The sequence below is a fragment of the Photinus pyralis genome, unplaced genomic scaffold, assembly GCF_008802855.1.
Source record: "Photinus pyralis isolate 1611_PpyrPB1 unplaced genomic scaffold, Ppyr1.3 Ppyr1.4_LG3a, whole genome shotgun sequence".
Taxonomy (NCBI): Eukaryota; Metazoa; Arthropoda; class Insecta; order Coleoptera; family Lampyridae; genus Photinus; species Photinus pyralis.
This window is the reverse complement of record NW_022170509.1, coordinates 10,967,027-10,995,017: the sequence shown is the minus strand read 5'-3', so window position 1 is coordinate 10,995,017 and position 27,991 is coordinate 10,967,027. Positions and strand designations below refer to the sequence as shown.

The following is a 27,991-nucleotide window of genomic DNA, read 5'->3' as shown; positions in this document are numbered from 1 at the left end:
AGACAAGGATCGCTCGCGTACTGCCAGTACGGGAATGGGCCGTCCACCCGGAGTGGGGCACATCAACAACAGGTACGAAGACGCTTATGGAATATGGAAAGACGATGCACAAACTTTTAGTGCCCCCATCGGATAAGTTTGCAGTTTACGCTCGCAGTGACCGAGGGAATTTCCAAAACGCGTAAGTATATTTATTTCTTGATTACGTAGAAATTAACAAGAAATTATTATCGCGCGCTAATTAAGCAAGAATTGCCCCAAATCCAATTAAACGATTACGATTAAATTAACGAGACAGTAACAAGGGATTTATTTTAATTGTGAGATTTTTTCCACTTATCTCAGATTTACGAATTTGGTCAATTCAAAGTTCGGAGTAATTAACACTATGGGCCCTTTGAGCGTCGTTCTTCGAACAATTACTGAGACTTTTTGATACTTGATACTCGACTACAGGAGCTCAAAAAGGTCTTTTTATACGAAAATTCGAAAATCGTATATTTTTTTAGAATATCAAAATAAGAAATATAGACAGACGAGTTAGGTTTCCATTCAATTCATTATCCAATTTTTGCCGATTATTTAAAAATTGCTGCTTATATGCATATTATGCAGGGTGTCCAATGACCAGCTGAGTCGATTTTTTATATGAAACTAAGGCGAATATAAATTTGATCGTCTGTTGCTTATTAATTTTTGTTAATCTACAGTACAGTGGGACTAACTAACCTTAAATAAGTAAGTCGCCATTGCCTTTTGCAATAAAGCGCGACGCCCTTTTTTCTCGTTATTAATGAATTATACATTCAAAAATAAGGGCTGTTGAAATGGACAGTTTTTGTAGCAAGTGGAACGAAACATCAATTCGTGCTGCCATTTTTTGCGCATTTTTGCAATTTTATGTAAAAAGGTAGCTTTTAATCTCACTTTGGCCGGGTGGCTGACTGGCAGCAAATAAAGATCCGTAAAAGAATGTAGAAAGACGAGTAGTGTTCATGTACCTACCGGGGCCATGTAATTAACAACTTTAGGGACGGGACTACATGATGTGAGGCGGCCACATCTGGGCGCCATCCCCGAGCATGTTATACTAACCTGGAGATTTTTTTTTTTGGTGCGATTGTTTTCAAATTGTTCGGAAAGACCTTGTAAATGCATACAACTCCTGCGTGACGGAATTTTTTTTTGCGTGTAGCGAAATTAACCACCTTTTGCAAGGCGCGCGTCTTCGAGGGGAAGTCGACTTTGGGCGCGCAAAAATTTCTTAAGAGCTCTAATCGCAGTCTCTCTTCGTCGTGTCGCCAACAGAATCTCGAGCTATGAGAAGTATCCAAAAATTGAGTACTATTTTATGACGGGGTTTAACGAAACCACAAAATGCGAATTGCAAGTGAACGGGACGTCGGTGGTGGGTACCGACAAAAGGAGGGAGTAACCTCCGATGAGATCTTACTGATGGTGGAGTCAAAACTTCAAACGCGAATTGCGGGCAAACGGGACTTTTTGCAAGTGGGTACCGACAAAGGGAACGTGGTTGTCCCCGACAAGATCTTAATGATGATGGAGTTAAAATTTCAAAGGCGAATTGCGGGTAAACGGGACGTCGGAAGCGCTAAAGTCCCTTCGATCTCATACGACGACTTGATTTTGTGTTAACTTTGGTTGAACGTAACCACGAAGAAACAAACCACAAATTAATTCTGGTGTTTGTGACATCAATAAAATCCAATTTGTGCCCATATTGTTTAGCCAAAAATCAATTGACTAATTGACACCACATACCTTTATACGTAAAATTATTCTGTACGTGTGTTTGTGACCGAGATTCACAATTAAGCCCAATCGGATTCTAGGATTTTTTAAAACCTTATTTTTTCATTGATGTCGCACTCTGCCATTTCGCATTGTCCATAACATTGATGCTGAGAAATTATACAATTCGTTTCTATAACCGAACAATTTTTTACAGTATAATTGAAATGTTATTTAAAATGATTTGAGATTGAATTTGTGCCGTATGTAAATCTCAAGGTAATCTCAAACAGTTTTGAAATTAAAAACAAACCAAAGCAGTTTGAGACATCCTGTATAACTAACCACGTGCCACGGACCATACCACAAAAACAAGGATATAAAACCAACCATTTTCTGTGTAGCACGTTCTTTCTAAGTAATTTAATTATGTATGTATTTCACGACTGAAGCAAGATTTCGATTCTATCGTGGTGAAGAAGAAATAAAAGAACAGGGTTTCTCAGTATACTTTAACCCTCACTTCACAAAAAAGTTTCAAATAAAAGTATTTTATCTGTACTGACTAAAAATGTAGTAACTGATCAATATCTTTAGTGGGACACCCTGTACACTATATAGTTTTGAGAAGTCCTGTATCTAATGTAATGTTGTACTACAGGGTGTTACATATAAGTATGTAAAAAAATTTGGTGGTAGAGGGGATCAAAATAAGCAGTTTTTCCAAATAAACCGAGAGTCCAATGTGTTTCGTTTGGGATCCCAACAAAGGGGTGAAATTTGTGTTCCTTCTTTAATTTTTTTCTCAGTATTCATAAGAGCTACACAAAGACTGGTAGTACACCTTTGACCTTTGATTTGCAAAAAAATGTTGAAAATTTCCAAGACGAAAGGGCGCACCACTGAATGGAAGTGCGAAAGAAATTCTGATTTCGACGAAATTTGGTATCTGTGGGTTTTTTAAAATGAAAATCACGAATTTGAAATTGGTCTTTGAAAATTCGAAAAAATCCCACTGCAATACTTGGGCGGACAATGAAATTGGAGAGAATTTCACGATTTTTGATGTGTACAAGTACAATGTACATGCTTAATGAGTTCATGAACAACATTGCTGACTTTCTTACCCGAGGCCAGACTTAACCTTGAAATGTGGTGAGATTTTGAGTTATAGGATGTTACATATACCTAGCTATGTAAACAAATTTACGATTAATAATTTTTATGTTAAAAAACCCCCAGATACCAAATTTCGATGGATTTTTTTCGCAACCCCATTTAGGGGTGCGCCCTTTCGTGATAGGAATTTTAAAAAAATGTTTGCAAAATCGGAATAGGCATACCCTATTCAAAGACGTACAACCAGTCTTTGTAATTTGTATGGTTGCTGAGACAAAAATTAAAGAAGAAATGCAAATTTCGCCACTTTTTTGAAGGTATTTGGAGAAAGTGCTTGTTTTGTTCCCCTCTACCACCCATTTTTTTACATACTTATATGTAACACCCTGTATATATGTCATGAAGAAATACAAGGCTACTCACCTATGAGATGTTTTGATTATCCACTTCTATTGTATCAATGAATGTTACAGTATTTTTCATACGTATAATATTTTGACTTGTGACATTTGAACATTGTTAAATGCTCATGGAGATAGAAAATAATTAAAAATTTGGCACGTTCTCGGTGAGCCTTAGACAGGTTGCTACTGGTTCTGCGATGCTAATGAAAGTGTTCGCATTAGGTACATCAAATGGAAATATGTATTATAAATTATAGCAATAATTGATCTTGCGTAACAAAACGCTACGTCATTGCAAATTTTCTGTCCTAAGACTAAGAGTTGGAATTCCATTCCGCTTCAGTTGTTACGTATACAAACTAAAACTTTTTACCGATTTTGAGATTTGCCACTTCCTAATCGCTATAATCAACAATGTTGTGTACAAAAATGGTAATTAAAATTTACTACAAATTCCAACTGCACACTTAATTGAAGTTAGATTGGGAAAGGAATACCTATAATTAAGATCGGATAAGCGATAAGCCCCTCATATAAACAGTACATTCTTTCCCCCGAGCATTAACTAATTAGCGGTCTGTTAAAATGGTCACCAAACGACGAAACTTTGGGCAAATTTTCGGAGTTACGTAAGACACAATAAATATTTAATCAATGTTTATGTTTTACTTTCAACGCACTTATACACATTTAAAAGAATTAATGGGGGCGAAAGTTTTGCACGCAACTTTTTAATCTATCTATCTATCAATTATGGTGAACTTTGAACCCTGCATCGTAATTTCCTAATTTCCTTTCCGAAATTTAACTTTTCATATACTACCATTTTCATATATACACGTATCGATTGGTCGGATGAACAATAAACTCATAATCGAAAAGTTAGCCAATAAAACGAATTAGTACCATTCAAATTACTAATTAGAACAGGGTAAAGTATTTTATTCGTGTTTTGTGACCCTTGCCCCAAAAGCAAGTAATCGTCAAGATTTTTCTTTGGGGACAAACTGCCGCACGTATAAAACAACAAGTTTAAATGACGAGAGCGTATTTTCCTCCTAATAATGTAAATGCTAGGACCAGGAAAAAATACCGGTAGGCACGAGATCCTTACCCCATTCTCTTTCAAATGAAAAATAGTGGAGCGTATACAAATACAAAAATGGGCATTAGTTTTACTTTTATTCGAAGTGTCTACATCATATGAAACTTTTTTTAATGCTTTCGTAAATAGCATTACGCATTGTCCACATTCGAGATTTCATTGAATACCTTCATAAATAAAACCTACAGCATGCGTAAACAGTAATTTTGAAACTGGTGTTAGATTAGTCTTTATTCCAAATTTCTATGTATAAAATTTCAATTAAATGCTTTCATAAATAAAAAGGTTGGCATTGCGCATGCACAAAACACCATTTTGGAAACGTCGTTAATTTTACTTATATTCGTAGTGTTTACATATAAAGTTTCATTTAAATATCTTCATAAATAAAAAAAGTTAGCATCGCACATGCGTTAAACCAAATGTCTGACACTGCGCATGCGCAAAACCAAAAAATATCGGTAGGCACGGAATCCTTGAACCAAGCCCATTCAAATCGGCCAAATCGGTTCAGTGGTGTAGAAGGAGTACGTGTGACGGACGGACGACAAAGTACAGCCAATAGCGATTTTTCACTTTGAGGAAAATACGCTAAAAACGAAAATATGTGAAAAAAGTAGAAGTTATTACCAAACAATCAGCCGGGCGGACAGAGAAAGTTTCCGACTTTGACTCTCCTATTAACCCTTCATTTTTGGGGAAATAATTTTTCAATGTAATAGAGACAGGCACATCCAATTTAAGGTTGTTTGTACACTATTTACATACGAGATCATCAAAGTATGTGGTTGACACTAAACTGATATACAGGGTCGCTATTAACGATGGAACCAAAGCTCTGACGCCCAAACCGTTTGAGATATAGACATGAAACTTAGAACGCTTCAATTTGAAATTATTTTACCCATTTTGAGGCTTTTTGAATGGTTTATGAATATGAAAAGTCCTTCCTTTTAGACAAGCATAACGGGGGTGGTTAAGTTCAATTTAAAGTTGTTGGGGCACTAATTTAATCAAATGTAATGATTGAAATTAAATTTGAACTTATCAACCCTTAAATAACGCCAATCAGACTTAATCACACTTCCTTCATTTTCGTGTAAATAATTTTTAAACTTGGTCCGTCTTTTAGATAAACATACCGGGGATGATAAAATCCCATTTAAGGTAGTTTGGACATTAATTAAATCGAATGTTATTATTGATATTAAACCTGCACTTATTAACCCTTAAATAACGCCAATCAGACTTAACCAACGCGCTTAATTTTCTTAGACAAAATCTTTAAACTTAGTCCTTTTTAGACAAGAATAAACCCATAAAGAGCGTTTAAAAAAACGGCAGAGTGTGACCCCACGGAGTCATCGGATTTGACCCATTTTCAATTGGCGTATTACATGTGGTATATATGTTAACTGTGCAAAGTTTCAGCCGCATAGGTTCAAGCGTTTGCCAGAGACAGAGAGGCATGACCCTACGGGGTCATTGGATTTGACCTCGAATTTGACCCATTTTCAATAGACTTGTTACATGTGGCATATAAGTCTACTGTGCAAAGTTTCAACTGAATAGATTCAAGCGTTTGGCAGGGACAGAGAAGCGTGACCCCACGGGGTCATTAGATTTGACCCATTTTCAATAGGCTTATTACATGTGGAATATAGGCCAACTGTGAAAAGTTTGAACCAAATCAGTCCAAGCGTTTGACAGTTATCGTGTTCACGGACAGACGGACACAATCGATTCCCCTATAAAGCTTGCATCGCTTTGGTCTGCCGCTTAATAACGGGGGTGGTTAGGTCCAATTTAAGGTTGTTTTGGGCACTAATTTAAAGAACTTTATGATTGATATTAAATCTGCACTTATCAACCCTTAAATAAGGCTTCATTTTTTTCAAACATTTTTTTAAATTTAGTCCTTCAAGAGATAAACATAACGGGGATGATCAATCATGATATTTGCACTTATGAACCCTTAAATAAGAATTAACCACACCCCTTTCATTTTCTTGAAAATAATTGTGAAACCTTCTTTCTTTTTAGATAAACGTAATGGAAGTCACCTTTAGGGCTGTTTAGACACTAATATTATCAAATATCGCGATTGATATTAAATCTGTACTTAGCAACCCTTAAATACCGCCAATAAGACACGCGCTTCATTTTCTTAGAAAAATTTTTTTAACTTAGTCCTTTTTAGGCCCAGTTTAAGGGTAATTGGGTACTAATTTAATCGAATTTTATGATTGATATTAAAACTAAACTTATCAACCCCTATAAAAACGCTAACTAGGCGTCATCTCTTTGGATGGTCAAGTCTAATTTAGGGTTGTTTAGACACTAATTACAGCAGTTTTATAAGTGATAATAAATGTACACTTATCAACCCTTAAAATAACGCCAATAAAGCGTAGACATGCACGTTTCATTTTTTCGAAATAATTGTTAAACGAAGCAGTTTATATGATATGACTGACCTCAAACTTACATATATCAACCCTCCAATAAATTTACATTTTGAAAGTAATTTTTAAACTGGTTTTCATTAGCTAACCATAATGCGACTAATACACTCCAATGAAGAGTTGTTTCATCATGATTAGTATTACACATGTCAACCCTTAATTAAGGTCAATAACGCAACATATTCTACATTTTTTGAACATAATTTTTAAAATTTTAGGAAACATATAGGGGTGGTCAAGTCCAATTTGCTATTTAGGGTTGTTTGGATACACCTGCGTGCACTGGGCACTTTGGCAGCTAAAACACTGAACACGCCCGATCAGATCAACCAGTGGCGCCGGAGAATTCAGTCAAATACGAAATATATATATATATATATACAAAAATAGTAGTAGGCAGATTTCTTCCCGCTATTTTGTTCCAATATGGCGGAATTTGTTAATTCACGAACTTGGCCGAGAGATTTATGAGTTACACCAACTCTTAAGATTTGGTCGAAATCGATTTATAATTACGAAAGTTAGAGTGTTTCTTGGAGGTGATATATACATACAGTGAGTTTTTTTTTAATGCGAACATCGCTTTTGTATGCAATGTAATTTCCCTATGTTCGATTTAAAAAAAACGCATCAATCTATGAGGTGTGCGCGGTTCACATTCCCATTAGCAAAACGCGCAACTTGCGTGACTATGAACAGCAACGGTTTCTATAGTCTTCATGATGAAGAGCACTGGTAAGATTTTTTTTAAAGAAACCATGTAGGCCAGTCAAAATCGACACAAAAAATCGCTAAATTCGCAAAACATGATGTATCTCTGATTTTTTGGTATGTTGTTTGGACCCATTAGAGTAGTGTATACTGAAGTTTGCAACTCTCTAAAAGTTGTGGAAAAAGTGTAGTATACGAAAAACCGCGAAATTTTCGGAATTTTTGGAGTGTTTGCGTTATATTTCCTTAACTATGCATGTTTCGACTTTAGTCAATGTATACGTTTTTGAAGAGTATTAAATGTGTAACAATTTGCGCCCAACCCGAGCTCTGTAAGTCAATTAGTTACCGAATTACGGAACTTTGAAGATAGTCATTTTTTTCCAAAAAGTGAACATTTGAGTTTTACATCTTCTTTAGATCGAAATTGCGGCTAAACTATTGATCCTACGAGTAGAACTTATAACATAGACGTTGTAGATAATTTAATTAGCTTTAAGTTAAGCGTAAAGTGGGGTCTGCAGGTCTCGTAGTTCTCTCTAAATCTCAAAAAAACCGATATAAGGTAAACTTGTATTTTTCCAGAAATGTTCCACAAACTTTTTATCTTTTGTTTTTTTGGTGTGGAAATAAAAAAGCAATGTGTCAAATCACTTTTTTTTGCTGCATAGAGTCAATTTTAAATATCCAACAATTTCATAGATTTAATTTAAGGCACAAATCAAAGTTGAGTAAGTCGTAGGAAGGTGCCGCAATAATATACATACCTAATAATAACATACATACCTAATACGAGCCCTAACACAAAAATGTTCGGACACTCAAAATATTGTAACTTAAAATCATTGTATGTTATTTTATTATTTTTTTCTTACTATAGTTATAAATTAAACATATCTAGTAACTGCTACAAATGTCAAATAACACAAAACACCATAAAATTAGAATTTAAAGTGACACAAAAATGTTCGGACACCATTCCTTAATAATGAGTTACATCCCCTTTGGCTTTAATAACAACCTGGATTCGTGCAGGCATGGTCGTCACAAGAGCTTTACATTACGATGCCAAAGGTACCCCAAATCTCTTGTAACTTTTCACTCAAAGAAGCAATATTGCGTTGCGGATGAATACACAAACGTTGCTTCATTTTATGTCACACTGTCTCAATGACATTGAAATCTGGACTGCATGAGGGCACCTCTAAAACACTATTATTATGGTCTTGTAACCATTTCTTAGTCGTTTTTTGCTGTGACATGATGCTCCGTCTTGTTAAAAAACAAAGTCTGTATCAGGTGAAAATGTCGCAAGTGAAGGCAATCAACTTTGTTCTGAAATTGCTTGATAGTTCTGAGCATAAACATTACCATTTGTAAAGTGCGATTGTCCCAGCCCATTTGCAGACATACTACCCCACACCGTTACACCACTGGGGAATTTTACAGACCACTTTAAGCAATCTTTGTGAAATGCTTTGTTTTCCGTTTTGATAACTCTTTCTCGATTATCGCCTACACTGATATCAAATCGAGATTCATCACTAAAAATGACTTTTTTCGAGTCTTGGTAAGACCACGCATAATTTATGACAGCTTCCCGACAACTATGCTAACAATAACATAAGGATCATCTTTATGAGCCAAAAACATGCTCGCTGACAGGGTTGTTTATTACTCAGTTAAGATACCTATACCTATATATAGATTAAAATTAGTGAGCCTTAAAAAATACTTTTTTCTATTTCGGTGTTACAATGATGATTTTGTACAACTGTTTTCGGCCGAAAACAGTTGTACAAAGACAGTGATTATAGTCGTTTTTTTTGGTAACTCATCTCTTAAGTTGGCAGTTACTAGTTAGTACAAGTAGGTACTTCGTTGGGTACTTCCATGTTTGAATTTCAAAATGTCAGTCTTACTACGCTGCCAACCTAAAACTTAACGGCATAAAAAGTGTTCCCAACATAAAACATGTTAGTTCTAATGTTCCCTATAGTTTTTGATAATGATTTTTTTTAATTAAATTAAAGCACCGAAATAGAAAAAATAGTATGAAAAACGCGTGTTACAATGCTTTATTGTAATACTCCTATCTTGCGGACACTCGTGGCTACGCTTCGCGTCGCCACTCGTGCCACAAGATAGTCGTATTACAATAAGTCGCATTGTAACACTTATCTTTCAATATACTATTTTAAAGAGGCGAAATAAAAACATCTTTAAAACAGAAAAACAATAAAGAAGAGGTTGGCTGGGGCTCGGGAACGTTATTACACCGCGCGCGCTAAAGTATTTACAGATTTTCAGACTTCATGATGAATTGTTAATGCCATGTTTAGTGTCGTTAATCGTATATGAAACCCTCTCTCGTTCCCCCGCTTTCTTAGTTTCTTCCTGACCACACAGTATTTGTTCCTCCGTTGTGAGTAACTCGTGTTTCAATTTGTACGTTTTTGGAACACCAAGTATCGTGTTGTGAATAGGTTCCAACAATGCCAGTACCTCTCGGCTCTTGTTTTATATGTCGATATCCACTTGAGGACGAATCAGTGATAGTTGTTCAAAAACGTGGTATCCACTCACTAGTTGCCATCAGTGTAAAACGTGGTCTCCAGGACAATGCTCAGGCCACCGAATGGGGTTGGGAATTGAACTCGGCTGGACTCATTCCCATTACCAGACGGTAACCCCCTGCCCTCCCAGAACTCCTGAAACTGCTTTCTTGCAAATGCAAAAAGGGATGCAGAGGTGGCTGCGCTTGCCTGAAAGCAGGTATGGAATGCGATTTTACCTTATATCGGTTTTTTTTAGATATAGAGAGAACTACGAGACCTGCAGACCCCACTTTACGCTTAACTTAAAGCTAATTAAATTATCTACAACGTCTATTTTATAAGTTCTACTCGTAGGATCAATAGTTTACCCGTAATTTCGATCTAAAGAAGGTGTAAAACTCAAATGTTCACTTTTTGGAAAAAAATGACTATCTTCAAAGTGCCGTAATTCGGTAACTAATTGACCTACAGAGCTCGAGTTAGGCGCAAATTATTATACATTTAATACTCTTCAAAAACGTATATAGTGACTTTCGTCGAAAAATGTATAGTTAAGGAAATATAACGCAAACACTGCAAAAAGTCCTAAAATGTCGCGGTTTTTCGTATACTACACTTTTTCCACAACTTTTAGAGAGTTGCAAACTTGAGTATACACTACTCTAATGGGTCCAAACAACATACCAAAAAATCAGAGATACATCATGTTTTGTTGATTTATTGTCGATTTTGACTGGCCTAATGTGAGGCCATAGCAACTTATGAGAAATTTTCCTTAAACTTGCAATAACTTGACCTCGCAGGGCACGCTCTGTCACTACAATTCAATGCGAACCAACCTTCAATTATTTGTAGGTCATGTGCACTTGACATTCTATTAATTTGACGTATTCAATACATAAATGAAGAAAATAAGAAAATAAATAACGAAAACAACTACAATAAATGTTCGAAGTGTCCTCCTTGACATTCTAAGCAATCACCTAACCGATTTAGAAATTAAATTGGACGGTGGCATTTTTAAAAATGTGACAGCTGTCAATTTTATCTACTACTCATTTGAACTACTCAATAGATTGATATGTTTTTTTAAAAATCGAACATAGGGAAATTACATTGCATGCAAACTCCTATGTTCGCATTTTAAAAAAATTCACTGTATATAAACCTATAAATATACTGGAACAATTACAATAGGTTTTTGAAATCTACCTAAAACGTGGAAACCACGTGATTGAAGTTTGTAACGATGGTAGAATTTTTGTGTTTTTTGATTTCACTTTTGCCCATATTTCGAGACTACAAATTTTAAATTGCAAATTAAATCATATAGCGCTGCGTCAAATGAAAAGCCAACGCAAAACATGATGTCTAAGTGGAAAAATTACAGAAGAATTTCTCGATTTTTCAGAATGGCGAGTGCCGATTACAATGTTACTTAAGCATACACGCATGGTCTAATTAAATTTTATTTAAATGCGAGAAATAGATTGTCAAGCTCAGGATAGCGTAAAAAAACAACATTAATGAGCGGATAAATAACTGGTAAAAAACAATTACATGGCGCGGTGTCCCTGCTATTGCTTATACCGTTAGATTTAGTTACACCTTACTCGCTTTAATTGCCCAGTTAGTAAATGTAACCACTCTAATGGTAGAGTAAGTTTCTGGTTAACTATTAGTGTTGTAAAATTGTGTGAGAGAAGTCCTTTACGTAGGTACACAAAACGTCCCATACAATGATGCGTATAAGGAGCGTGTTAAAAGGCTTGTTTATGGAATGGCACTTTGCGTCTGTCTGTCTGTTCCTGTTAGCCTGTAAGTGGAGACTTTTCTCAATCGATCACTTGGATAAGTTCACTTGGTACTCATGAAAACAAAATGTGTTACAGCTTCCTAGCCAAAAGTCATAAACAAATGAAGATTTCTTGAACAATAAAGCTGGTCCATGACTTCGAAACGCAGTATTTGGTTACGAATCGATATTCAAATTAAACCATGAAAAAAATGTTCGCAAATGGTAAACTTTTGTTAATGTATTTAGTATCTGTTATTGTTAACTTTTGCTTATAAATAAATATGAATAAATTCGTTCAAGGTTTGTTTAAAGTACAAAACGTTGCACTATCGATTAAAGATTGAAACGTGCGCAAAACACGCGTTTAATTTTCAAACACTCGGTATATATGAGAGCGAAAAAATTTGGTAAATTTAATTTCAATCTCCAGCACTAAAATAATTGTGTCGCCTCTGTAAGCCGTTATTTTAGATAAATTGAGTGCGATAGTGGCAGAATAATGACTACAGCCAGCTTCGGCTGGCGGTTATAAAATACGTCGGGCACAGGGAAGAGTTGTGTCACTCTTCGGTTCGTAATCTGTTTTCCAAAACAATTAAGCGTCAGTAATGAATCCGCTGGTAGTACGGTGTAAAACAACAGAATGATAAAAAGTGCATGTCTTATCGCGACACAGATTGCCAACACGTGGAATACTAAAACAATATCGTAACCAATCATGGCGGTCGATAATTTAGCAAATATGTACAATTTATAGGTAGTGTTTTAAACATTAAGTGATACAAGTTATTCTCGACCTGCCTACGAAATTAATTTTTACTCGAACGAAATTAATTAAAATTTGAGAAAATAATATGCTGTGGGTAGTTTTTATAGAAAACCTAATGCGTGATTAAAACACTATAAATATATAATTAGGTACACTAACTAGCTGTAGATAATTCTTTAAATCATTCCAATTAATTTTCAAAAATTGTGTAGTTGATTGCTAAAACCTGGGGAGTGGGGGAGGAGTCAGAACGTCATTAAAAAAATTAGTTACAAATACACCGTTCTCATTTTCTGACAAAAATTGGGCTAAAAAATGACCAAATATACAAATTAATACTAAGGAGGGACCCGAAAATGAAGTTTTCATTATCTTCCGGGGTCCCAAAGTGACTCGTTTACTGGTCATGACTGTCATGAGATTTTGGTTTTTCCCGTCAATTTGTTTTAATTCGCAATTTTTGACACAGATGCCCTTTTGTACTTTATTTTAATATTAATAATTTCAAATAATAGGGGAAGGTTACCATTAGAAAAAATAATTAAAATGTTATTAGAGGTTCTATATAACTCAGGTCGCGGAAAGTGAGGGCAAAAAATTATTGTGCTAATTCACAAAATCGGCTGCAAGTAAGGAAGTGTCACACTTACAACTTTTTGTCCATGTAATTGAGGTGCTATCCAGAACTCAAAATTGTTAATCATAATGTTATGATCAAGCTCCGGTGGTGCCATCCCTTGTGAAATTTCCCTGCCTATCAAGAGAACATGATGGACGACGAGGTCATTTTCTTTATTTTTACTTTGGCATACATATTTATCCATCTTGTATCAGGAGAATAAAATGTGCGTGAAGGTGTTTCTGTTCCTAATATACGGAGAATCAGTAAAAATTTTCTGGCTACCAGGAAACATAACGCTTTACCAATCTTGCATCAGGAGAAGATAATGTGCGAGAGTACACGGAGTATCAATTGGTTAACGTTTATAAATTTTTCGCCTTATAGCCAAGCTTATTACCTATTATTAATAGAATTTCAGTGGTGCTACCCAGAACTCCTAATAAATGACGAATGTTTCAAAAAATATTGGACTCTCTTGCAGACTTTGAAGTGTTTCCATACGGGAAACCGATTATAGATAGAAGAATTTGTCCAATATTGATTTTATGGTGCCAGAAGTCCTAAAAATTATGAATTTTTCAAAAAATATTGCATCCTCTTGCGGACTTCGAAATATTTCCGTACAGGAAACGGATTATAGATAGACGAATTTTGTCAACAATGATTTTATGGCCAAACTTAGAACTCCAGTGATGTAACCCAAAAATCCTAAGAAATGAATTTTTGAAAAAATATTGTACCCTCTTGCGGACTTTGAAAGTCAAAATATTCTTAGAGAAAGTGCGATCGGGAACCCTAACCAGACCCTTTGGCATTTAGCATAAGACCTCAATTTTTTATAAGGTTTGTCATAAAATTCCTTTACGAAAAATATTTTAGAACTGATAAGAGGCTGTGTAGAACTCTACTCTCCCCCAGAACATTTCTATTTTTCAAAAAAAACCTACATGACTTTTTAGGGGAATTTTTCGAAAGAAAAAAATTCCTCTTATGTGATGGTTTTGTCCATCTGTCTGTATGTTCCTCACCTAACTCGAGAACGAAAAGAGACAGCGATGTCAAACCTTCGCCAATCGATTTCTACGGGTTCAAGGATCAGTGCTATTGAATATGAGCCGGATCAAAAGTCTGGTTTCCGAATACGAGCGGGCTGGCAAAAAATTCCCCTACTGAAAATCGTATGCGATTCTTCGTATCTTGTTTATTGTACGATGCTAGCAAAACTTGGCTACTAGAGGACTTGCGTAATGTAATGTAACTATGCAGTGTGTCAATTTAAAAGTGGCCATTGGAAATATAGCGGAAAAGAAAAAAAAATGCCCAATACCGTATCAGGCGAACGTCACGGAAACAAAAATAGCAGAGGAGCGAATCGGTTCACTATAAACCCTTAAAAATGTCAACTGCTCGTGATATCCGGATGCGTTAGCAAAGAACCCACTGTTAATTATGTTATTTAGTTACATTCACCTACTGGCCCTTTTTAAAATTAACACGTGGTATGTTCATATGCAAAAGATATTAGTAATATATTGGAAGCCAAGTCAGACAAAAAGCATCATTTGATCAACTAACCGGTACCATTTTGTCTAATAAGCAATATAGAGCTTCAGACGAAAAAATATGACTTTTCGCACCTCTTTACAAACAATTCGTGTCCAAATTTTGTTCATTTCGATGTTTTCCTTATGTGGCTTTCGATTACGACGGAAAACTAGCAAAAGCTACGTAAAATTACAAAAATGAAGATGAATTCGTAAAGCCATCAGGATTTAAGTTCATAGACACATCATTTATAAGGCTTTAAATCTTATCCTTGATAGCAGAGCTACAATATTCCCAAAATCCGGGTTCATCCTGCGTTCCGGACCAGGACGGTGTTAGGCCGCCTCCCTATGAATACTGATGCCGCTTCGTGCACATTGTTAAGGTTAATCTAAAACTTACACCTTATCCATCTTTCCCTACATACACAGAGACGCTATTCAAGTATTCATTTATTCACGTATGTAAAGCCAACTTAATGCACAAGTCTACTGAATACACTACCGCATGTAACTTCCACGATACTTTTACATAACTTAAACGAACTTAATTGTGTACGTCTGCCAATAAAATAACGTCAAAGTGAGCGTCTTGTGCCAGGAACGAACAATTCCGCATTAACAAAAATTCTGAATGAAAAGTTATACAGGGTGTCCCCATCGATTCCCTCTTAGGTCTATAACCGGTAAACGGTAATATCTGATGCACTTTTGGCAATAAAACGCGCGCCTCCTACCTTTCTTTTTTATTAAATATGGCACCAAATCGTGTCAATGCGCAATGTATACTTTTATTCAACTATACCCTGTGAAAGTAGCAATCAAAGGTAGTAAACCCATTTTGGCGAAGACCACGTCATACACTAAAAACCACGTCACAGTTACCATACCGTCTTCTAAGAACCACAGGGGGTTGCTAGGAATCTGTTTTCCCATTACCTACTTGTAGTAACCTCCCCCCGCGAAACTTTCACGGTCGTACCATACAGCAAATTATCTTGCTTGCAAATTCCATTTTACAGCACCTTTACCAATAAAAAAATGAAAATTGTAAATGATAAGAGAACTTCAAGGGGTGTACCTAAGAACAAAGCGTAATTGCACACATTTTGCAGCGGGTAGCTTGACCTTCTGGTTTTTAGTGCTACGTTATAGCACCTCAAACAACCGGCGAATAGAAATGGCATCCCTTGGAAATGTTGCGTAACAAAGAATAAATTAAACAAATATAGTAAACGAGCTTAAAGTTTACTACGCGGTTGTGTATCCATATTTAAGCTATAACATTACATGTTGGGGAGCAAGTACACATACTCACAGAGTATTTATATTACAGAAACGTACAATACGATTGATGTACAATCTTAATTACGCTCAAACATGTCGGGACACTTTCAAAAATCATAAAATAATGCCACTGCCTTGTATATATATCTTTAAATTACTTATTTATCTTCATAAAAACCAACACAAATTTAACAAAATAAGTCAAATTCACGATCACAACACCAGAGGTAAAAATAAAATCTTGATTCCAAAACACCAACATTCATTTTATAAAAAATCTCCGTTTTACACCGGTTCAGTATTATTTAATAATCTGCCTGAAACTCTAAAAAAAATGAACCACTCCCTTTTCAAAAATAGAACGAAACAAATATTACAAAATAATTCTTTCTATTCAATAAATGAATTTGTTGATTATATATCTCTAGGTAATAAAAACCTAATGACTGGATGCACCTGAATTGTTAGTCCACATATTTTCTGTTGTCCATACATGTTTTGTTTGTGATCTGACGTTTCTGTAATTGTTATTTACAATTTTTAGAATTAAAGATTATTATTATTATTATTATTATTAGCTCCTGGATGTGACTATAGCTTCGCATTGCGCATTATATGACTAAACCTATATGAATATCATGCAATTCGGTTGATAACTAACGGAGATGTCAAAAGGGCCTTCTTTATTTTTCAGCCTAAATTGCCAATTCACGAACTCCGATCTACACATTTAATTAAGAATCGAGCTACAAAATTTCATCGGAATCGGCCCATTCGTTTTCGAGATATCGTGCTAACGGACAGACCGACAGACACCGCAAAATTATGAACTCGCTAGGAACTCGTTAATAAATTACCGATGCACACTTTTGCACGCATTTTTCTTAACTGCAGAGGGTTGCTGGCATTCTGTTTTTCAATTTTACATTACAGCACATTTACAACCAACAAAAGAAATTTCATTATTTGTTACTTCAACGGCCGGCAACAAAATTTTAAAAAATTAGGTCAATTAAAAAATACAAACATTCAGAACATATTTGCATCTCCGCGCCCCCTCAAACTACCCGTTTATGATTTTCTTACTTGATTAACATCTGAAAAAAATCTAAAATCTTTCCTTAAGTCCCAAACGCTTAATTTGCATTGTCTGACTGAAACAAATACGAGCTATATATCCAAATAGTCAGTAGAAATATCAAAAAAAACGTCAAATGCCCTTAATCAAACTCGTACTAAAATAGAATTGAACATAAATAGTCGAGGAAAAGAACAAACTCAGACAATTTATTTAAAAAATCCGAAAAATTCAAAAAATATCCCCACCCTCTCATTCTTTCCGTTCACGTCCACTTTTCGGCAAAATGCTATTGCTCTGAAAAAAGTACAAATAAAAAAGTTTTATTTGTTACTTCAACAGCCAGCAACAAAAATAAAAAATTTACCAAAAATTAGGACAATTAAAAAAATTCAAAAAATAAGCGCATCGCAGCGCCCTCTCAATCCATCTTCATGTCTTGTTGGTCCATTTCGCTATTGCGGGGGAATAAAGTTCGTTACCGTTATGATTCAAATCTAAAAAAACATCTCAAATCTTCCCCAAGTCTCAAACGCTTAGTAAGAATTTTCTGACGGAAACAAGTACCAGCTATATATCAATATAGTTAGTAGAAATATCAAAAAACGTCAAACACCCTCAATCATGCTCCTCTTAACATAGAATAATTGAAGATAATTGTCAAATAAAACAACAACAAACTCAAACAATTTATCTAATTTAGTTTTATTTGTTACTTCAACGGCAAGCAACAACAAAAAATTACAAAAATTAGGACAATTAAAAAATACAAACATTAAAAAAATTCAAAGAAATATTCGCATCTCCGCGTCCTCTCAATCTATCCGTTCATGTCTTTGTTGCTCCATTTGGCTATTGCCGGGGGAATAGATTTCATTACCGCTTTGATTAAAATTTGAAAAATATGGATTATGTGGCTAAAACAAGTAGCAGCTATATTGCTTTTATCAAAATAGTCAGTAGAAGTACCTATGAAAAAACGTCAAATGGTTGATAGAAACAACAAACTCAAAAAAATGATTTAATAACATTCGAAAAATTTCTTAGGTCCACTTTTCGGCAAAATGCTACTGCTCTGAAAATAGTATAAGTAAAAAAAGTTTGTTATTATTTGTTACTTCAACGGCCAGCAAAAAAATTCCAAAAATTAGAACAATTAAAAAAATTCAAGAAATATTCGCAACTCCGCGCCCTCTCAATCTATCTGTTTATGTCTTTTTTGGCTGTTACGAGTGAATAAATTTCATTGCCGTTTTGATTAAAATTGGAAAAAAATCTAAATTCTTCCCCAAGTCCCAAACGCTTAATATGCATCGTATGACTGAAACAAGTACCAGCTATTATCAAAATGGATAGTATCAATATCAAAAAACGCCAAATACCCTTACAGGCTCGTCCTAAAATAGAGTAAATGAAGTTGAGAGCCATAACAGCAAACTTAAAATAATTTATTTTAAAAAATCCGAAGAATCGAAAAATTCAAAATAATATCCGCACTCAATCTATCTGTTCACTTTTCAGCAAAATACTACTGCTTTGAAAATAGTATAAGTAAAAAAAAAACATTTTTTTTATTATTTGTTACTTCAACGACCAGCAACAAAATTGAAAAATTACAAAAATTAGGACAATTAAAAAATACAAAAATTCAAAAAATATTCGCATTTCCGCGTCCTCTAAATCTATCCGTTCAAGTTTTTGTTGCTCCATTTAGCTATTGCTGGGGGATAAATTTCATTACCGTTTTGATTAAAATCTAAAAAAATCTTCTCAAACGATTAATATGCATTTTCTGACTGAAACAAGTAGCAGCTATATATCAAAATAGTCACTAGAAATATCAAAAAATTATCAAAGTCCTCGTGTGAGATCGAAGGGATCAGTATTCTATTAGCCAGTTTTGACTCAACCATGAATAAAAGATCTTGTCGAAGGATACCACATTCCCTTTGACGGTACCCACTTCCAATGTCCCGTTCACCCGCAATTCGCGTTTGAAGATTTAACTTCACCATCAGTAAGATCGTGTTGGGGGCTACCACATCCCCTTTGACGGTACCCACTTCCGACGTCCCGTTCACCCGCAATTCGCGTTTGAAGATTTTTCTCCACCATCAGTTAGATCTTGTCGGAGGCTACCACATTTCCTTTTTCGGTGCATACTTATATTACACCCACATTTTGGTGGATTTCGCTAAAAACCTTTCACAAGAAAGTACTTAATTTTTGGGGCACTTCTCATTGCTCGAGCTACTATTGGCGACACGAGAAAGAGAGACAGCCATTCGAGATTTACGAAACGTTAAAACGCGTGACAGAATTCGCAACGGAAGGTAAAAGGTGCCCGAAGTTGACTACCTCTCGAAGACGCGCGCGCGCGCCATGCAAAAGGTCGTTAATTTCGCCCCTAGGCCAAAAAACAAAATTCCGCCGGAGTTGTGCGCGTTTACAACATCTTTCCGACGACACCAATTTGAAAAGAATCGGACCAAAACTGTAGTAGAAGATAGGAAAAAACTGAAAAACCTTCACGTTAGTATACTACGCTCGAGGACGACGCCCAGATGTCGCCAACCCCACATCATGTAGGCCTGTCCCCAAGGTTTACAAATTACACGGCCTTGTAGATACACGTACACCCGTTGCCTTTCTACAAGAGTTCTTCTACGCGCCCACATTTGCTGCCAGCCAGCCGACCAGCCAGCCAGCCAGCCACCCACCCACCCAAAGTGAGATTAAAAGCTACTTTTTACAAATAAATTTGCAAAAATGCGCTAAAAACGTCAAATTCCCATAAACAAGCTTGTCCTAAAATAGAGTAATTGAACATAATTACTCTCGGTAGAAAGAACAACAAAATTTAAAAACCATTACAACAAAATTTAAAAACCATTAAAAATTATCCGAAAATTCGAGTATATTCAAAAAATATTGGCATCTCCGCGCCCTCTCAGTCCTATCCGTTTATGTTTCTTTTGCTCCATTTGGTCATTGCGGGGGAATAAATTTCATTACTGTTTTGATTGAAATCTGAAAAAGTCCCCATAGCCTAGAACACTAGAGAAACAACAACTCTAAAAAATTGATTGAAAAAAATACGAAAATTCGAATAATTCTTTATAGTAATGGCTATTGTATGACAAAATTTGTTGCTACATTTTGAAAAAAAAAAGATCGATGACGTTGCGGCGCTGGAACATTTTTTTCAAAAATCCGACCCCTTATTTTTCGTTTCCGTATGCCTAATATACATATACAAAATTTAAACAAAATCCGTCGATTATTTAAGTTAATTTTGAGTTTTGGCATGTCCAAAAAACGGTGATCGCAATAGCTACCTATATCAAGCTAGGAAAATGCAACCGCAAAAATTTGAATCGCGTTAAAAAGGCACTCGTAGGGGGGCTTATTTATGGGGGTGATAGGGATACAAGAGCAACGCCCACTTAAAAAAATAAAGGTAAAAAATACGGGTACGTCTCCCTCATTACCCAAATCGTTGTGATTTTGTATTGTATAAATATCACGAATTATACAGAGTGTCCACCAGGAACCGAACCGATGGGAAACTAACTTCAGTAAAAGGTCACGATACGCGCAAAGCGACCAGTTTTTTGAGTTTTTTCAAAATGTTGGCAGACGTCACAGAATAAATTACCTTTTGTAACGAAAACGAGACAGTAAATTAATTTGTTACCTACGTAAGCAAGGACACTTAAAAAGTAAATTAAATCAAGAAAATAAGCAAATTTTCCTTCCTGTCTAAAGTGGGGCGGCGAAAGTAATACATTTTTCCGTTAAGAGCTTTAATAACGTACAACGAGGGCGGTTAGAACCTGATAAACACGAGATGTTCCAACATTTAATACAACCAGAGGCATTACGGGCTATTTATTAACTGATAAGAAATGAACAAGAGTCTTATCATAATTGAATCTCGAAGAGTGTTCGGTATTGACGTACACAATATTATTCTAATTCGAAATAATGTCGACGAGAATGCTGTCAGATCGCATCAGCTCATTTGATTGAACGGTTTTTGCTAAAAGCACTTTTCTTTAATTTTATGTCATTACGACATTTTGATTGCGTTAACTGTTGTTAAAAAACAAAAATTAATTAATTCCCCTCACCTCGTGAAACGGGAGGATTTTAATTAAGCATACAAGTAGTGTCTTGTCTTTCACCCCTCTGAACCTCACAAAAAATTGATCGGCACCACATAAATTTAGCTCTCCAGTTTTTGTGGTATTATTCCCATTTAGTCAGCCAGCAACACTCGTAGACTGAGTCAATTGTAATAAGTTACTTTTAGTGGAATTTATATTTTGCAGTTTTGTGTGCTGACTAAAATTCGGTTTAGGAATTTTAAAAATTCAAATACAAAAATTTCAGTTTTTAGGGGAATTTACCAAAAGAAATTGCCCTCACGTGATGATTTTGTCTGTCCGTTGTAATTCGGCAACGAAAAGAGACAACCATCGCCAATCGATTTTGACGAGTTCAAGGATCAGTGCTATTGAGTATGAGCCGGATGAAAAGTCGTGTTTCCGAATGGGAGCCGAGTGTCAAAAAATTCCCTTACTGAAAATCGTATGCGATTCTTCGTATAAGGAAGTAGTGCGAGTTTTGTGCCCTCAGTGGACTGACTGACTGACCCAAAATCTATTCATTTCCTCCTTAAGTCATGGCCTCTCCTACGGAATCTTCAAATAAAAGCACATTTGGGCTCTTTTCGTTTTCTAAAACTCAGTTCTCGAAAGAATCTACCTTGATCCACCCTGTACAATATTATAGACTTTAAGTTTTCTTACCAAGAGCAGTGAATTTTCACACCGACCACGACGTTGAACCCCCCTCCTACCTCAAATGGTTAAATAAAGATGAGTGATTTTTGTTTGTTTATGACAGCAATATAACAAAATTAAGTGGCAGAGCAAAGCGATGCAAAATTCATAGGAATCGTGAACGCGATAACTGCCAAACGCTTGGGCGGATTCCGAGGCGGATTCGGTTCAAACTTTGCACGGATGACCTATTGAAAATGGGTCAATTCCAATTACCCCGTAGGGTCACACCGCTCTGCCGCTTTTCTAGATCCGCTTTAGGGGTTCATGAAATACAAAGCAAAATAGGGAAAATATGTGTAGGTATACAAATTCCTAATGAGTGAAGTATACGAAGAAATGAAATTTCACTGAATGCTTATTCAAAAATTATTACTATACAGTGTAGTCTACCAAAAACCGGCATTATCCTTAACTTTCTTATTATTGGAGCCGAGATTGGAGCTATACAGCAGAATAAACATTTAAAAGAGTACAATCACTCTCAATCAATTACTAACATAGCTACAAAGTATTAGAGATGCAATGAAAATTACCATATGCATCATTAAAAAAAATGTAAAAAAACGTATGAAAATTAAATAAAATTATAAACAAAAGTATTACAATTAACTATTTGATTTGACTGTTGCGACCCTAAGAATAATTGTTAATTTCACAGACTTCGTAGCTCCAATAATAAAATGTAAAAACCAATTGCAGTTAGCATTTTCTTCGAATTTTCAAAAATTCATTTTTTATTTATGTTGAAACACCTCCAAATACCAATTTTCGTCGAGATCACAATTTCTCTCGCCTCCGCTTAATAGTGCACCATCTTGGGGTAGGAATTTTTACACTATTTTTACAAAATCCAGATAAAGCTCGTTTGAAGTTATGCGATAACCAGCCAGCAATAGATTTTGAGTATTCCGTGTGTCCTTTTTTGGCTGAGACTCAGCTGTTTTTAAAGAGAGACTTGCGCGACCTTGTACCACGTTTTTTGTGAAACTTTTAATACCCCAAACAAAATCAATATAGCTACGTTGTTCCTGAGATACAGGGTGAAAACGAAAAGTTTGACTTTTTGGGGTGTGACATCTTACTTGTAAGATACTTAAATATTCATTATTAAAACTGCCTATCTTAGGTATTTTTACGTAGAATCCAGTGGCGTAGTAAAAAAAATTTTTGAACCATCTTTTCTTGGATTTGTATTTTTTAAATGCAACACCATGTATTTACATGCATTTTAACGTCAATTTTTTGCATTCTTTTTGCTGATTGCATTGATGTATCAGTAGTACATGGATGGTAATAACATCCCAAAAAGTTTTCACCCGGTTTCTCAGAAACAAACGTAGCTAGATTGATTCTATTTTGTGGTATTAAAAGTTTCACAAAAAAAACTGGCACAGGGTCACGAAAACCGCAAGTCTCTATCTTTAAAAACAGCTGAGATACACTGCAGTCTCAACCACAATAGGGCACCCGGTACACACGTCATTCCTTAAACAAAGCCAATAAGGATGTATCCACAGCTTTTTATAAATAATTTTCAATGTTGGGTTTATTTATGGGTTAATGTTTGTAGATTTAATATCAGCCGCAATATTTTACATAATTTGTTTGCGAACACCCCTAATTTATTCATTCCCACTACTTAAGTTCACTTAAAAAAATTCATTTTTAACCAATTCGAAAAGAGCATACTCAAAATTCTGAATGAAGAACTAGTTCCAATCCTGTGAGACATTTGCAGGCGTAGGTCTCAAACGCAATATTTTAGAGCCTTTTTTATTTCCAACATTTTTGGGCACCTCCACCACCCAATTTTGTTCTCTGCTCAGAAGTTCCTAGATAAGTACCTAAAGCAGTTGTCCGGAAACAGAAATCAACTACTTAAAACCCACCAGTGAATAACAATTGGCGGCTTTGAACAAAATGGAACTGTGTACATATGTGCGCATGCGCGGGTGTGATTTTCAATGTATGCGCTACGTTTCTTTTTATTAGAACCAGTTATGGTCAAATTTCTCCATAATTGACATTTTGAGTTATGCTATACGTAATATCACAGATTTAAATAGTATATTTAAATCTGTGGTGATATGTTTGCCTTTACTAGAAACGCCTAGTTGAATACTAAGTGTTTATCCCATTTGAACTTAATTTTGAAGACTATCGTAAATTCTAACTCGATGCAGCAATTCCGAATAACTTATCACCAAAAAAATTTGCTGTGGCTATCACAGATAATACCCGTATACCTGCGAATGCACAATTCTGCCCTTTTGGGTCTAAGAATATGAGTATCAAATTTGGTTCCAATCGATTCAGCTGTTTAGCCAGAAATTAGAGTTTGACGCACTCGCACATGCGCGATTCTACCCAAAAGGGGAGCTCTTCCTTTTATAGGTAGGAATATGTGTACCAAATTTGGTTTAAATCGGTACAGGCAGACAGACCGATCGACATCATCGAGATTACGTTCACGTTGTGGTCATTCTGCAAAGTTAGGGTTGTGGTAAAGTTTGGAGTCGTTGTGACCAAAACGTCCATAACGTTAGTGGTTATAAATGGGATTGTGGTCTGACCCACACGGAACACAGATAGCTGCGGCGCTGAACAAAATCATTAGTTATTCACTAATTCCAATCGGAAAAAGTACAAACGCTTTTGTAAATCGTTTCCGATTACACCGTTTATTGAGAACTTGTTTGGTCTTCGAGGAAGTTTTAAAGTAAAACCCTATTTTTTATAAGAAGCATTAAAATTCGCAGCATGTCATTTATTTACACTTTGAGATCTACAATGTTCTTTAAGAACATATTTACGGCATTTATACAGCTAGTTAACAGTCTCGTAAAAGTTTCCGATTCCAGCGGCCTTGCCAAACATTTTCCAAGGCTGTAAGTCAAACGCGCGCGGAATGAGTCAGACGTATTTGCGATTATGTTTCATAGGTGTCCTCAGTTACCTACACAATATAAACGCGCGGCTATAATTTAGATAATGGTTATCTATATTACCGACATTTACGATTTCGCTATAAAAATTAAAACTGCCGTTTTTAAGGAAATTTGCATAAAAAAATGAAAATTCACTCACCCTATACTTCCTGCCCTACGTTTTTGGATGCCCTTGGTGGGATCAGCACCTACAAAATACCTGTCATTGATACATGTAAAATGCAAATATTTACACTAAACAATAAACAATTACTACACCAGTTTATTACCCTTTCACTAAGCGATTTGTAAGGGAAACAAGGAATCTAATGTTACATGTGAAACTTGCCCCTCTATTTTTACATTAGAAATCGTCTAGTTGGGGGGTAAGTGTCTGACAATCCAGGCACCGACTTGTTTAAATAATTAGGTTATGCTTGGACGAGATAACGATCGCGGAATTGCATTACATAAATAAGAAAAAAGCCACAAAACGATTTACTAACCTGACACCGAGTGTGTTACAGCGGACATCTGTATTAAAAACCATTCATACAGTCTAGTTCTTTACGTAATTCGAAAAACACGATCTGTGTACACTTTACTACCATAAACTTGTCTTGTAATTACAAATTTTCGTTAAAAAGAACGGCTATGTTTACAAGATACGAGCGCCATAGTAGAAAAATACTACACATAGGGTGGGAGGACTGCCATCTTGTTAAGGGATGTTCACAAACTTGTAACCCCAATGATTCATAAACACATGTTAAATTTGTTGCCTATCTTACAACGGCTCGTGCGGTTTAATTTAAATGGCACGCCTGCAACCCACAGTACCCACACGAAAGTACGTCTCCCAGGACAATTCGATGTTTTTAGCTCGACCTCCTGCAAATAATAAAAAATAATCGTTCGTTTGTTACAGATGAGACGAGGCAAAAATCTAGACTCCACAATATCAAAAAGGGCGCCCTTTAACGCTTACCGCTAACTTCGTGATTGAATTTGAAATGTTCCATCGCTTCTCAAAATGTTTCGCTATGCAGCTCTATAGCCAGAGGGTGGTCAGTAAGCCCCACTTAGGACGTGGTCTGTACCACAAAAATTACAACTCTCACAATAGGCGGGTTTGGTATTCTCAAAAAAATGAAACGGGGAAGGGTTGATAAAGCAGGACGCACACTATCGCGGAATTGAATGGAACGGAGCGGAATGGAATGGAAATTCTGAATCTCCACACATTAGCCCGGAATTTCGCGGAACAAAATTATTTAAATATGAGTAATTTATTACCAGACTAGCTTGATCCTGTTTGTAGGGTGTAATGTTCTTTCGCAGTGGACACGTCAGACGAAGAATTTGTAGCGCTGTGTGTAGTTTGAATTTGAAGAAATGAGGGAGAAAACAAAAAAAAACGCAAATTTGTATCGTATGACAAATATAGGTATGGATAATCACATAATATATTAATTAAAAATTCTTCATTCATTTCAATAATCAAACAAACACAAAATGGGTACGGTATATTGTGAAATGTCAGCGCTATTTTAGTTTATTTCCTGTAGGAATAAACACGCTTTGTACGCGCTTTCGTCTAAACTAAACGAAGGGGGCTGTGGAACCGCGGAAAAATTCGCTCAGTGAGCAATCCAAGTCTTTCCATTCCGTTCCAATCCATTCCGCGGTAGTCTGCGAACTCTAACTTAATTATATGTTTTCAAAATTTCCGTTCCGTTCCATTCCCTTCCATTCCGCGATAGTGTGCGTCCTGCTTTATGTGGACCTTGTAAGCAAAATCAAATAAGGAAAAAAAATATTCGATGTAATGTCAAAGTACATGGTTATAAAAAATTAATAATTTTTGAAACGGGGAGGAGATATACTTTTATGACACTAGAGTCTATCTTTAGCTGTGCAGTTATTCCCACACTTACATATGGCTACGGTAGACTGAGACACTCGCACGTGGTCAGGAAACTGACCTCGTTTGAATCCCTATTTCTAACAACCTTCCTCGAGGCATACAAGACAGTACCCAATGATTCCCTTTGTGTAATTGCCAAACGCTCTCCTCTTCATTTTTGATTGCAGGAAAAATATTGCGCCGTATACAGCCATATTTCTAGAGACGATTTTCCTTCCTTTTCGGTCGCCAAGCGTCACGTGAAGGCTTGGGTGAATGGAAGCGGATACCCTGGCCCATCGGGTTGTTGTTTGTGGAGAGTACTATTTCTGCAAATTTTTTCATGTCCGCCACTACATATCATGGCAAAAATGGTAGGTACGCAAGATTTTGCTACTATTTTGTATTCATGTTTGAACAAACGCTGAAAAGTTAGAAAGCATAATAGTAATAATAAGTAGTTTTCTACATGTTTTACATGATTGATGTTGAATTCATTATTTACAGGTGATTTGATCTGTGTATCAAGCTATTAGAAACAAACAATGAACCAAATGGGGACATGAGGCGTTGCGAGGAATACGTCAAGCAACGAGACGAATTTTGTCAAAAATGTGATCCATGGAAGATGCGACATAATAACTTTTCCCTGTTCAGGTGTGTAGGCGATCGATACGGAAAAGGTGATTCCATGGAACGTTTTTGCGAATTACCTATTCATTTTTGAGTTTGTTCAAAAGTGTTGTCTGTTCTGTTTTTGTCACAGAAAATAATATAACATTATAAGATTTTTTATCAACTTCAGGAACATGTATACATTTTCTTTGTTGTAACTCACAATTCTTAATAATTTGTAAACCCCATATCACCTCTAAGTGTAGAGATTTTAATGAACAATTATGTTTTAGAGAAATGCTGTGTATCATTTTTGTGCAGTAAACAAACAAAAGTATAACGATGGAGTTGTTCCTACCTACATGGTTTATTAGCAGAAAGTCTTGTTTTACAAATGATACAATTTTACATTGAGAGCATGAGCATGAGTTAATATATTGACAATAAATTTTGGCAAAAGTTGCCTCATGTAGTATTGTCG

At 35.7% G+C, this 27,991-nt stretch overlaps 1 protein-coding gene and 1 long non-coding RNA gene across 6 annotated transcripts in view; one reads left to right on the top strand and one right to left on the bottom strand.

Moving 5' to 3' along the window:
• The window catches only part of LOC116165486 (aryl hydrocarbon receptor nuclear translocator homolog), an 88,775-nt gene extending 63,019 nt beyond the window's left edge, over positions 1-25,756 (bottom strand). The window contains exons 1-2 of one of the 4 annotated variants that reach the window (XM_031479965.1): positions 25,496-25,756; positions 25,150-25,198 (exon numbers count right to left, since the gene is read on the bottom strand). In XM_031479965.1, the coding sequence (XP_031335825.1) occupies positions 25,150-25,198; positions 25,496-25,523 (77 nt within the window). In that variant the 5' untranslated portion in view covers positions 25,524-25,756. Of the gene's footprint in view, positions 1-25,149; positions 25,199-25,279; positions 25,425-25,495 lie in introns of those variants that run through there. The other 3 variants (XM_031479964.1, XM_031479969.1, XM_031479966.1) reach the window with 3 other exon arrangements.
• Positions 13-27,881, top strand: LOC116165488. 2 transcript variants are annotated; one of them, XR_004144159.1, is made up of 4 exons: positions 13-72; positions 121-181; positions 25,918-27,269; positions 27,403-27,881. It is a non-coding gene; the product is annotated as an uncharacterized LOC116165488 (long non-coding RNA). The 2 variants fall into 2 exon arrangements; XR_004144158.1 differs by having other exon boundaries at positions 55-181; positions 27,403-27,880.
• Positions 27,882-27,991: the final 110 nt, after the last annotated feature.